The sequence below is a fragment of the Centrocercus urophasianus genome, unplaced genomic scaffold (assembly GCF_019232065.1).
Source record: "Centrocercus urophasianus isolate 14NV4802_14NV808 unplaced genomic scaffold, USGS_Curo_1.0 seq_5, whole genome shotgun sequence".
NCBI classification, from domain to species: domain Eukaryota; kingdom Metazoa; phylum Chordata; class Aves; order Galliformes; family Phasianidae; genus Centrocercus; species Centrocercus urophasianus.
The window spans coordinates 5,262,508-5,276,057 of NW_024885088.1; the positions used below are offsets into that span (position 1 = coordinate 5,262,508).

Genomic DNA, 13,550 nt, shown 5'->3' on the forward strand with positions numbered 1-13,550 from the left:
GGAGTTATGGTAGGCAAAATCAGATGCATTCACACCTATGAAGTAAAATTCATCTATCTACAGAGTAACTATCTCAGCATGTTAAAAAAAAATAAAATAAGTCTCCTCACAGGTTGGTTGTAGAAATTGAGGGAATAAGGATAGTCATTCAGAACAGTGTAAAGAATAGATGAAGTTTGGGAAAGGGATAGGGGAATGGTAATTTTTATGGAGTTAATCTTCTGTCTTTCTGTACAGTTTGTTACTTTTTGAAGAGCTAATTAAAAAGAAGAAAACATCTGAAAAGAACCTGAAAGCAATGCATTACCCCAATGCTGAGGTTTTTTGCACAGGAAAACATCTATGAAGCTTTCAATCCATGCTATTTTTATCAGTGTTTTAAATGTTGGCAAAGTTTGTTTTTGAAAGATGCAGTTAAAGAGAATTTCTCCTTGGGCTTTTTTGTTACTCAGTGTGATGTCCACTATTGTTTCTTGATACTATGGTGACATCCTACTTTTTAAAGATGCTAAGCCTGAGAGCCATTCTGGGCTGCAGCAAAGTTATATTCTCTGTGAATACAGTGCAGAAGGGAGCTCTGAAGAGGTGTGAATGCAGACAGCTGTCTTGGAATGATTTGAAAATTCTCATTCTGGCTTCTGGAAAGCACTGTGTGTTTTATCTATTATATCTCTTAACCCACAAACCCAGAAATACACTATCACTGCTTTACAATACTTTGAAATTATAGTGAAGCTTTTCTCCTTAGTCTCACTTGAAACATTCTTACAAGAGTTACTCACAGGAGCTGGGAAATAAATTAGCTGAGAGACTGACCAAAAAAAAAAAAAAAAAGGGAATTGAAACTTTAAGCTTGTAGTTTTCAAAGAACTTCTTATAAGGCTGTGAATGCTGCTAACGAGTTCCTTTGCCCAGTATTGGTACACTTTCTGAATTATTTACCCTGCAGAAGGCTGACAAAAAAATTCTTGTGACTCACATTTTTTGTCTTACTGGAACTGATAGCTCTGCAGTAGTAAAAATATCAACGCAGCTCACGGGGCATAGCTTCATGTATTTAAATCACAGCTTAAGGGAACTTCTAACATGCTGGAGTTTTGTGCCTGCAGACATGCTTATATGAATCTTTAGCTACGTCAGGGAGAGAGAGAAAAATGGAGCAAATGGAGAAAAAAACATTAGCACAAATGAGCTGGTTAGGTCAGATATGACTGTAGTCAGGAGTACTTTTTCCAGCTAGGTGTTAATCTTCCAGTACTGAATTTATTAAAATATTCCAGCAAAAATAATAGTAATAAAATCATTTGGAACAATGTTCAAAATGTATTCCAGTGCTAGCATATTCTTAATCAGATTGTCTCGCTGAGTCTGGGGTCTGGTTCCAGTTCTGCCCATCTGTAGAAATGTGTTAATGAATCTGATTTGGCTCATCTCTAGAAAATTCTTATTCACCCAAAAGTCCATCTCGTAAATCTTTGTCCAAGAAAGAAGTTTCCAGCCGAATCACAGAAGTGTGTTTGGAGTTAGTAGAGTGCCAAAAAAGAGCTTTGCAGGACCGAGTCTCAGCTAGAATAAAATCAAGGTATAAAAAGTAGACATCTGGATACAATGCGTGAAGAGATAATGGATTCAAAACAAGACCTTGGCTACTTCACTGAGTGGGGAAAATATTCTTAGCCGTATATATGAAAATACTAAATACGATAGGCTTATCCTAAGAGTCAGCCCAACCTGCTGTCATGGGGATAGACATTAATAAAGGTGATTTTTGTGGCCAGCTCTACAGACAGATAGCTGAAGTAATTCCAGATGATATAAAAAAGATGTCATTTCTTGGTAATACGTTGATGCTTCTGGGTTAATTTAAGACTGACTTTGATATTGCAGGTGTGGAGAGCTGTTTACGAGTAACCAGATGTAAACAAATCATTCAAGGACTTCCTGAACACAATTACATTGTTCTGAAATATCTGATATGCTTTCTCCATATGGTGAGTATATAGGAAAAAATTCCAAAAGTACAGCCAATAATTTCTTTACATCTAGTAAAGCTTTGTGCTAAACAGTGGTCTCAGCCATACAGTCACCATGAAATTCTTTACATGTAAGAAGTAGTACTGTGTGAATTTAATTGAAACTGTGCCTTCACTGGAATATTTAGAAGTCTGCTCTCCTCCGTTGCCCATTCACTAAAGTATGTTTTAGTGACTTTTTTTCCTATTTTGGAATGAAAAATATTAAAAATAGTAGTTGAGTATCTTTTAGTGCTGCAGAAAAAGTACATAACATGATTTTTTCCCCAAAGTGTAAATTCTGGCACCTAAAACTTTAAGTATATATTTATGTCACTTTAGAAAATTATTAAAAAATATTGGTGACCTTTAGAAAAGTAATCAGCAAAATATTTTATATTTTACTTTAAAAACAACTTTTTCCTGTTTAAAATAGCCTTTAATTCTGTAACAGTACATTCTCAAACAAAAATACTTAATCATGCCCTTTTGCAGTATTTTTGTGTCCAGAATAAATGAATCATTTTTTAATTGTTATTCATATTCCAACAAGTTTGGAACTTTGGGAAACCTCAATTATAGTCATTCTGCAGCCGTCCTGTTGTTGCTAGTTTATGTGCAGGAGAAGACAGTAATAGGAGTGTAATTTTTCCTTCCTCCCACCTTATTCAATGTATTACCATTTCCAATTTGCATTTTTCAAGCCCAGGTGCCTAAAATTGAGAATTCTGGTTTAGATGATGTCTAAATAAAAGGATCTAGCCTTCAGAAGACTTAAGAGCCCATCAAAGTAATGACAAATATGGAATGACATTTATTTTCCTCCTCATTAATTGTTATTGGGTTACAAATATGTTTGCCATATTCTAGCCATTAGCATATTTCAAAAAGAAGGATATTTAATACTTTTTTTTTGTACTGAAACATTACAGAAAGGCAGGATCAAAGGAAACACACTGCTATGACCCTTGCACTGACAGCACTGGCAAGGTTGTTGTAATACTCACATGTTCATTTACTGCTCCTTAACTGAACTCTAATGCTGTTAAGAAAATCCTCATGTCATTTGCTATTATTTTATCAACTGATATGTCTGCTCAGTATTATGAATTGTGTAAGTGACTTTATTCCAGTAATAGATGGACCATCTCAATGCATTTCTTAAGAGCTGAGCACTTGAGATGTTAATGAGGTGTGCAAAAGTACGACATAGTGTTCTCTGTAATTGGGCAACAGAAGATAGCATTATTTTTGAGTGTTCCTTGTTATATAAGGCTACGTGTCAAATTGATGTTAGTGCTCAGCTCTGCAATTTTTGCTGATCCATAGCTTTTCAACTTTAATGTCTTGGGGAATATTTGCATGTGGAAAGGTCAAGGGAATGTGAAGCAATCTTGAAACCAGAGATTTCTATTCACTGCAGATTAGTGCACTGCACAAGCTGACACAATTCAAATGTAGACTGCTCTACCACTAATCCTAGTTCTTACCTGCAAGCATCAACCTTCTTACATACATGAGCCAATTTAATTCTTCCTGAGCTCAACCTTGAGTAGTGCTAGAGATACTTGTGGTAATTTCATGAAGTGGAATGAATTGTAATCACTGGATGTAGGTTTTGAGCACCGTAAGTTTGATACAGGCTTGTGGAAGAAAGAAAAAAACCAGAAGTATTTTCTCTGCAGTCTCAGCCTCCCAGCTGAATGAAATGACTACTTCTACTCCAAGGGCACTACAGCAAGACAGTGCAACTTCTACAGACGTAAAAGACTTGCATTTCAAAAATACGTCCATGTTTCTTAACCTTAAACTGGCAGTTATTTTGCCAGTAATGAGCCCAGGATGCTGTGAAAGGTCCGTGCTGTCTCCACTTTGCAGTGCATGTAGCTGCTAGAGAGGGATCTGAAGCTCCAACGTGGACTGAGGTCTGCAGGCAAAATCAGACAGCTAGGAGTGAGGGGCAGAACAGCTCATATATTCCCCATTCTTTACTGTATCTTTCTGTCCCTTTATTCATGCCTGATGAAGAATAATGATGGCTGACTTGCCTCAAGCAGCTATTGCAAAACTCTGCCAAATTCAAAATGTCAATATGGAGCAAATAGAAAAAAATAAACAAGATTTTGTGGCGTGTGAGCTACATTTCAGAGCTGAAAATGAAGCACCATAGTTAAAGCCAAGTACAAGCTGAGGGGGAAAAAAAAAAAGCTCTGAATTGCTTTGAATTAGTGTTTTATCGCAATCACTTGTCCAATTTAAAAGTGTAATTAGCACCAGTAAAGCTTGGATATGGCTGGGGGATGGGTCACGTTGGGAAAGATTAGATGACTGAGCGTGATGAAGCAGACACGAGCAGCTGGCATCTCTACGAGGCAAGCAGAGAGCGGGGATAGAAACTTGCATTTCCAGTAAGTTTTGGGGGATATTTAATATCTAGCAGTTTTCTTCTGAAAATGTTTTTTGGGGTTCTGTTGATGATTGTGAGTACAAAGTTCAAAGGTGATGATTTCCTTACAATTTTAAAATGTATAGCAATTGGATGTTTCGACCTTCTATCATTTCACTGTTTAATTTCATTATGTAAAATAGTGGCAGACTAGTGTTACTCCTGCAGTGTTCATGAGGGTGCTGGAATGGATGTATGTGGAATTGAAATACTGATGCAATTTTGCTGCAGGAAGCTGACTCTTGCATGATGGACATGTATTTTTATATTCGTTGATGTCGCACTAAATCTTCAGTGTTTACTTCCAATTATTAGCATAGGAATTTGCAGATTTTATCTGAAGACTAGGAAAAAGATTTCTAGATGACTTATTTTCAGTATAATCTGTTGCTACTTATTGATTTTTCTATACATGTCCTAGTTAAAGAGAACAACGAGCTGGAAATGTGTAGGTCTTTCTTGTCACACTTTTCTGTGATGTTCAGATGTCTTCAAAGACAAAATGTAGGTCCTTAGAGAATTGTCTTTTATTAGTTTCTGAAATTGATAGAGCAAGCGTGTTCTTACTTGAAATGGTGACAGTAGTTTTGTGATGGAATCAAAGAAAGAGTCTAGGGGGTTAGTCCAAATGTTAAATATGTCATTTGTACTTCTCAGAGCACATCTCTGGGCTATGAGCTACTTAGAAGACACCAAAAAGTGCTGATCTTGGATGGTCTTGTGTGGGAAGAAAATACTAATTGCTCATGATAGTGCTGTCAGTGAAGTAGATTTGATTGTGATGTTTGAGAAAGAAATCTGGCATTGGAGTACTGGAGGAGTTGAAGTAGCTTGAAGCCAGATTCCCTCAGGGAGGGATAAAGCCATTACCATTGTTATGAACGGGTGATGAGAAACTGGAAAGCAACTCTGCTGAAAGGAATCTGGGGATTCTGATTGTCAGTGAGTTGAACATGAGTCAACAGCATGCCCTGGCAGCCAAAAAGGCCAACTATATCCTGTGGTGCATCAGGCACAGCACTACTAGCTGGTCAGGCTCTGCTCTCCTCTGCACTGTGTGCAGTTTTGGGCGCAACAATACAAGAAGGGCTTCAAACTATTACAGGGTGTCCAAAGGAGGCCTACAAAGCTGGTGAAGGGTTTAGTGGACAGGATGTATGAGGAATGGCTGAGGCCCCTTGGTTTCTTCAGCCTTGAGAAGAGGAGGCTGAGGGGGGGCCTCATGGTGGCCTACAGCTTTCTCAGGAGAGGGGGAGTGCAGGGGCAGGCGCTGATATTTTGGAATCATTAAATCATGGAATTGCTTAGGTTGGAAGGGACCTTAGAGATCTTCAAGTTCCAGCCACCATCATGGACAGGACCCCATCCAACCTGACCTTGAATGCCACTGTGGATGGGGCATCTATAACTTCTCTGGGCAACCTGTTGCAATGCCTCAACAGTCTCTGAGTAAAGAATTTCTTCCTAGCATGTAATCTAATTTTCCCCTCTTTTAGTTTAAAGCCATTCCTGCTCATCCTGTAATTATTGAACCATGTGAAAATTTGGTCTCTCTCCTGCTTATAAGCTCCCTTCAAATATTTGAGGATTGCAGTGAAAACTCCCTGGAGCCTTCTCCAAGCTGAACAAACCCAGCTCCCTCAATCTTTCTTCATAGGAGAGATGCTCCAGACCTTCTCTCTGTTGACAGTGACAGGACTTGAGGGAAAGGCATGGAGATGCAACAGGAGATGGTCAGTTTGGAAATTAAGAAGAAGTTTACCAGGGAATGATTGTTGATGGGACAGGCTCCTCAGGGCAGTGGTCATGGCCTCAGTCTGCCAGAGTTCAAGAAGCATTTGGATTGTGTTCTCAGTATATGGTTTGAATTTTGAGTGGTCCTACTCGCAGCTAGGAGCTGGAATTGATTATCCTTGTGAATCCTTTCCAACTCAGGATTTCTATCTTTCTTTGAAAGGGCTTCCTTGCTTGCAGTTCTCGTTGAGCCAGCAAGATTATTGTGGAGAGAGAGTAGGTTTCAGTTGCAGGCTTTTTCTCTAATCTGCTGAGGAAAGGATTGCTCTGCAATTTGTAATAAAACAACATGCTATGTCTTCCTTGAATTGCTGAGTGTCAGGCTAATTGATGACTCACAGAAAAGACAGTGTAGCTCTGCCTCAGATATAATCACTGTTTCATTTTATGTTATGTATTTTCACTCTCAGGGGAGAGGCTGTGTCATGGGTATTTTTCTTGATTGTTTCAACATTGTCTGCCTCCTTGAAATGTTCATGAAGTTATATCGGACTGAAAGAGGTGGTTTCATCTTGGGATTAGAAATATTCTATGTGACAGCTGACTGAGAATTAACAAAAAAAAAAACACCACAAAACTAGTTCTGTCAGCAAGTTGCAGTGCTGTTGCTTTGGACTGAAGAACTGGCATTTGAAGGAAACAGCAAATTTGAGCTGAATGTGTTTCAGCTAGCACTCCAAGACAGTGCCTGCACACAGCCAGCAGGATAGTGTGCCAGGAACACCCCTATAAACCAGGAAAAACACAACTGCAACAGGTGTAGCTCCTTCCACCTTTTTCTGTCCTCCAGTACTATACAAATAGCTTTTGTGCTATCAAAGGTACTTATCTTATCTATACCTAAAGTACCTCCCTGGGATATGCAGCAAATGTGTTTGTTTTCATGCTATAAAAAACACCAATGTGAGGGGCTGCAGCAGAGCTCTCATGTTATTTTTGAGACTTCCTGGTGAAAGAACTGCCAAAAATAATTCGTTCTAAGTCATAGAGACTGCTTGGCACAACATTACCCTCTATGGATGTAGTCAGGATGGGTCACTTGACCTTAGAGCCAAAGCATCAGTGCTTAACCTTATCACATTTAGCTTTATTCAAAGACCATTTTCATCAGGATTACACTTATGTCTGTGTCTGCTTGTTAACAGAATGATTATCATCATCCTAATTATTTTTCCTTATCAGTTACTTTGGTAGCAGTTTAGTGTTTGCTACACTGCTGTAGTACAATGAACTCTTCTTTAAGCTGATCTCATCTGAAGCATATTAAAGGAATGAAAATAGCTTGCTGGTTTGCTTTTTTTTTTCTATATAGTTAAATAGTGTGTTGAGAGCATTATGTGAAGGTCAGCAAGCTCTATGCAGTTCATACTCAAGAGAGAATGATGTGGGTTTTGCATAAGGTCATGGAGCAGGCATCGCTGTTTAATCTGATGACCCTTATTCTCACGTTGTGAACTCAATCCTCTGAAAAGGTGATTATGGCAACAGTATGCCCTTATTAAAACTCCCTTCCTTTATCCAGCCCTGCTTCATGACCTTGGAATCAATTGAATCCTTTAATATTTGTAGTACTGTTGTATCTCTAATGGCCTAGGTGGTTAAGGCAAAGATTGGAAGGAAAAATAATACCTCTCACTGCAACAAAGAAATGTGGTTAGGAAGAAAATGCTAACCTTTTGGCACATATGTGTTTCTTCATGTCTCCTAAGGAAAAAAAAAACATCCTGCATGCATGTCTGAAGGATTTTATATCCCTTCATGGCTGACCAAGTAGGCTTCTTGCTAGGTAGAACACCGAGGAGCCAGAGACAGAGGGAAAAGAAACCTGTGTTACTGAGTAGAGGGAAGTTTATGTATCTGCTCACATGATTGTAGCATTCCTTAGATTTTTTTTTCTCTTGTACCATCAGAGTTTCCATAATACTACTAAGCCGTCTTTTCAGGAGACCCTATGGAAAAGCCAGAAATGGAGAGATGCTGAGAAGCGCAGGTTTTTGGTTTCCTGTTCCACTTGAAATAGTAGTACACAGGAATATTTAACTGATGCTTCCCCATTCTATTCCAGGTTGACAACTTCAGAGCAACCTGTATATCACAGTTTAGAAAAACTGTATATTACAGTTACAGACCATATTCTTATTGCCGATGAAAAACTGCAGCTATCAGTCTGGGAAGGAGTGGCTGAACTAATAATGTCATAGAATCATGGAGTAACTTAGACTTTAGAGGAGAGGACCCTAAAGATCATCTAGTTGCAACTCTCCTGCTATGGGCGACTTTGCCAGCCACTAGATCAGGCTGCCAGGACCCGTCCAATCTGTCCTTGAATGCCTTCAGAGATGGGGCATCCACAGCCTGTCTGGGCAACCTGTTCAAGCACCTCACCACCACCACTCTGAATAAAAAATTTCTTCCTAACATCTAACCTAATTTTCCCCTCTTTTAGTTTTAAGTAATGCCCCTTTGTCCTACCACTATCAGATCCTGGAAAAACTTGTTTCCCTTTCTTCTTGTAATTTCCCTTTAAGTACTGGAAGGCCACAGGAAGGTCTCACTGGAATCTTCTCTTCTCCAACTTAAAAAAGCCCAATTCCCTCAGCCTTCCTTCATAGAAGAGGTGCTCCAGAATTTGTTCATCTTTCCTCTGGGTCTGCTCCAACAGCTCTGCATCTTTACTGGGAACAGCAGACTTGGATACAGTACTCCGGATGGGGCTGTACAAGAGCAGAGGGAGGGTGGCAATCACCTCTCTCTCCCTGTTGTTCACCCCTCTCTTTGATGCAGCCCAGGATACTGTTAGCTTTCTGGGCTGCGAACACACGCTGCTGGCTCTTGTCCAGCTTTTCATCCATCAGGACCCATCAAAAAAGACAGAGAGCTGTTGGAGAGGGTCCAGATGAGAGCCACGAAGATGATGAGGGACTGGAGCACCTCCCCCGCGAAGACAGGCTGAGGGAGTTGGGCTTGTTCAGCTTGGAGAAAAGAAGACTGCAGGGTGACCTCATGGCAGCCTTTCAGTACCTAAAGGGAGCCTACAAACAGGAGGGGAGTCAGCTCTTGGAAAGGGTAGATAACAGCAGGACAAGGGGAAATGGTTTTGAGTTGAGGGAGGGAAGATTTGGGTTGGATGTCAGGGGGGAGTTCTTTACAGAGAGAGTGGTGAGGTGCTGGAACAGGCTGCCCAGAGAGGCTGTGGATGCCCCGTCCCTGGAGGTGTTCAAGGCCAGGTTGGATGGGGCCCTGGGCAGCCTGGTCTAGTATTAAATGGGGAGTTTGGTGGCCCTGCATGTGGCATGGGGGTTTGGAGGTTTATGATCCTTGAGGTCCTGTCCAACCCTGGCCATTCTGTGATTCTGTGTGACACCCAAGCCTTCTCTGCAGGGCTGCTCGCTAGGAGTCCTCTCAGTCTGTACCTATATCTGGAATTGCCTTGATCCAAGTGCAACACCTTGCAATTGGCCTTGTTAAATCTTAATAGATTCTTGTGTGCCTGCTTTTTGCACATGTCCAGCTCCCTTTGGATGATATCCCTCCCTTTCATTGTGTCATTCTGTCAGCTGTACTACTCAGCTTGGTGTCATCAGCAAATTTGCAGAGGGTACCCTTGATCCCACTGTCTATCTCATTGATAAAGATGCTGAAGAGCACTTGTCCCAAGACAGATCCCTGGAGGACACCACTCATGACTGGCTTCTGTCTAGGTACAGAGCCATTGACAACAACCTTCTGGCTATGACCACTCAACCAATTCTTATCCACCTAATAATCAAGGAGGATGTCAGGAGGAATGTCAGGAAGAATAAAAGCACATTCAAATTGCTGACTGTTTGCAGTAACAGGGAACCTATCACCCAGACCGTAGATACCAACCACACAGTGCAGGAGAGGCAAAACATGCACAAATGCCCTGACAACTTTATACAGAAAATAAAATTATTTCTGCTGCCCACTTTAGAGTTCAAGTCTACAGATATGTTTAGGGCACATCACCTAGATAGAGAGCAGAGTTCAGTGCTGCATGTCTTCTCTACAATCCATTTTCACCTCCATTGCATCAGGGAAACTAGGGAGATGTGGAGGTACTTAGAAGAGAAAGTCATGCATCATTGGAAAAAAAATATATATATTTCTAAATCCTTGCAAACAGTTTCAGAATTCTGGAGTTTTATTCTGTAAAGGACATAGCACAAGCAGATGGAGTAGCTGTTTCTGCCATTCTTCCCTGCCCTCTAGCAGAAAAAACAACAATATTCCATATAGAAAACCCAGCACAATTAATTTTCCTAGCAAAAGGAATCAGTGCAGGCTTTTTGCTTGACTTACTGACATCTTTTCTTGTACTTGAGGGATACAGACCCTGGTGGCCCCATTACCTCTCAGCTGCATGGTCAGTCCTCAGGCAGTTAGGAAGCCAGTGATGTACCTGTCGTTAGCAACTATGTTCATCGTTGGCTCATTCTTGATATGGTAGGCTCTTTTGTCTCTCAGTCACAGGGTGTGTGCCTGCAATGTACTAGTTTATGTTTTTATTTTTCAGGTTTCACAGGAGAGCATATATAATAGAATGACAGCATCCAGCTTGGCCTGTGTCTTTGGCTTGAATTTGATCTGGCCATCTAAAGGAGCAGCCTCTCTGAGTGCTCTGGTGCCTCTGAATCTCTTCACTGAACTACTAATAGATTTCTACATGAATATATTCAACTCCCGAACAGTGCCTGGTGAGATCTTACCTTAATGCTCCCAGAAAGGGAGGTGAAGTTTGTCTGCCTGAAGGGAAGGTTTGAGCATCTCAACTGCCAGAGCAGTTCCTGCAAAAGACATTTTCAGTTCTATACCTTTCCAAGTATCTTCGGATAGTGAGGGAAGTACTCTATTGCAGATATTCTCCTCTCGTAAGAGAACCATGTACAGGTTAAATATGAGAAGTTAAAGTGAAACCCCTTATTCAACTTCAGCAGTTCTGATACATTAAAACAAACAAACAAACAAACAAACAAAAACAGTTGTGACAGTAGGTGATGCTGTTATTTGTGTAAGGATCTGAACACCTCACTGTATGGCATTATTTACTGGGATCATGTGGAACTTCGTTCTGGACCACTCCTGTCTGTACAGTTTTCTATTATTAATATTATTATTTGAATACAAGTTTGTTAGAGATTTCTGTAATAACTTAATAAAGATGGAATTGATTTTTAAGATACCAAAATTTCTAGAACTACTTTTCTCTATATTTAAGTGTCTTGTTTTTCACAGGAATACTCCCAATGTTTGGGCTGCTTGCTTCTGCAGTTTAAGTTAATGGAAATTTGTTCTTCACATTGATTTCTCTACAAAGCAATAACAACAGCAACTTGGGTAACATACCTAATGCCAATTGAATGCCTTTGAAGTCTGTTCTTAGTCTCAATGTGAATAATTAGCTAACAAAACGGCAGTGTTTCCTTTCTAACTGTGCCATTAATATTGCTTGTATTTTATGAACTCTAAAACACTACTCTTTCATTGTTGATTAGTAGTGGACTGGTGTAATGAAGTTATCATCATATTTGCCTGCAAAGCAAAAGCAAATTAACCAATGGTATGAAAAAGGCAAACAGTATTTTCCCTAAGGTTCAGACCTTCCTACTTCTGTATAGAACTACAGAAATAGTGGGACTTCAATAAAACTAATCGTCTCTGGAGAACAATTTAGCCATCCCCCTCTCTGCAAACACAAAGCCTGTCTTTATCCTGAAGGTTCTAGTTGCTAGCTGAGGGTTTGGCCATCCTCTCAACCGTTACGAGTTGCCTCCCTGTGTAGCAGATGCAACAAGACCTTATTACACTGGGTGAAGATTATTTGTTCTTGTTAGAAATTTGGGGAAATAACCAAGCATCCAGAAGGCTGTGGCATGCTGGATGTGCCAGGCCTTCTTCTGTTCAGTGGGTGTCATCTATAGCATTGGACAATTATTAAAAATTGAAAAATGCACAGGCTTTAGAACAAGATGTGAGGGCTAAATTTCACATCGCATTTGTGTATTTTCAAATGTCCTCAAGTGCTCTCAAAGGCAATTTTTGGGGGTTTTGAATATCTGTGAGTAATAACCATGCATGACTCTACTTAAATCTAAAATACTGCGCCATACAAGAATAATTAACATGTATTCATGCTTGTTGCATTTCAGCCAGAGAATATTGCAAAGGACAGAACTACCTTGAGTTTTGTATCACAACTAATCTCTGTTTTATACCTGAGTTATCAGTGACAGCATCATAGCTTGTATTATGGAAAAGAGACACAGTTCTGCTTGGTGCTGTACAATGGCTTGGCAGCACAGCTCTGTGAGCAAGCAGTGTGTTCTTATCGAGGAGGAATTTGGCCTTGAACCAGTGACTGAGGCCTAGAATCAACAAAACTTCAGCATTTTGCCATTCTCTGACCTTGGTAAAAATACATATGTGCAACACATTATTTTGCTGTTTGTAAAAGGAGGTAAAACTTGGCATTAGAAGAGTGCTTTGGGATGAAATGCTGATAAACACCATAAAATGGTTATTTCCCATGTTCTCTTTCAAAATTCCAGCAATATCAAATGTCATTTTGAATGTAGCAGTCTTCATGTTATGCTGCATTACATGAATGTATGTACTGGACAGTTTTAACACGCCCTGTGGTACGAAATCCTGAGGTCCTGGAAGCCAGCTTTGCTTGGTGGGAAAGATGGTGCACCTCATAGACATAATTCTCCAATTTACCCTAGGTAGGGAAAGAGCAGAGACTGTGAGCAGTGAACATCCCTTCAGAAAATCTGCCTGCCTGCAGACATGCTAAGTGATAGCACCAGAGTCACCTCCTGGGTATTGGCCCCACACATGCCAAACTGTCAGTCTTTCTTTGGGCAGTTTGTAAACCACCATTTCCTAGCGATTGGTGGTTCCTCTCATTTGCCAAACAAATAGCAAAGCAGCAATTTCTCCTTTTAAGGTTCCTTCTTTTCTTTAAAGAACAGATAACATCTGTTATCCCTTGGTGTAGGTAACTTGATGCTGCTCAGGAAAAATAGAGGCCATAGCAGTGGTGGAGCAAAGTAGAGCCAGGGGACTGGGTGCCCCTGCTTCACATCACCTTCTTGCCTCCCTGGCAGGCAGCAGTGAGAAGCAACAAGTATGGCAGAGGCTTCCACCCTGCCAGCTTGTCCATCCAGAGGAGGAACTTATCCAAATCAAGTACCAAACCCTCCCAATGGGGCCCCAACTCCATCCCTCCAAGCCCAAAGGAAATGGCAATATCCTTCGTCTGCTGCAGAAGCCCC

At 40.5% G+C, this 13,550-nt stretch overlaps 1 protein-coding gene across 5 annotated transcripts in view; it reads left to right on the forward strand.

Annotated features, from left to right (window-relative positions):
- ARHGAP8 (Rho GTPase activating protein 8) overlaps nt 1-11,456 on the forward strand; it is a 76,470-nt gene extending 65,014 nt beyond the window's left edge. For 4 of the 5 annotated variants that reach the window (XM_042834976.1, XM_042834977.1, XM_042834974.1 and 1 more), the window contains 2 exons: nt 1,888-1,991; nt 10,790-11,456. In XM_042834976.1, the coding sequence (XP_042690910.1) occupies nt 1,888-1,991; nt 10,790-10,987 (302 nt within the window). In that variant the 3' untranslated portion in view covers nt 10,988-11,456. Of the gene's footprint in view, nt 1-1,887; nt 1,992-3,697; nt 8,593-10,789 lie in introns of those variants that run through there. The other variant, XM_042834978.1, reaches the window with a different exon arrangement.
- Nucleotides 11,457-13,550: the final 2,094 nt, after the last annotated feature.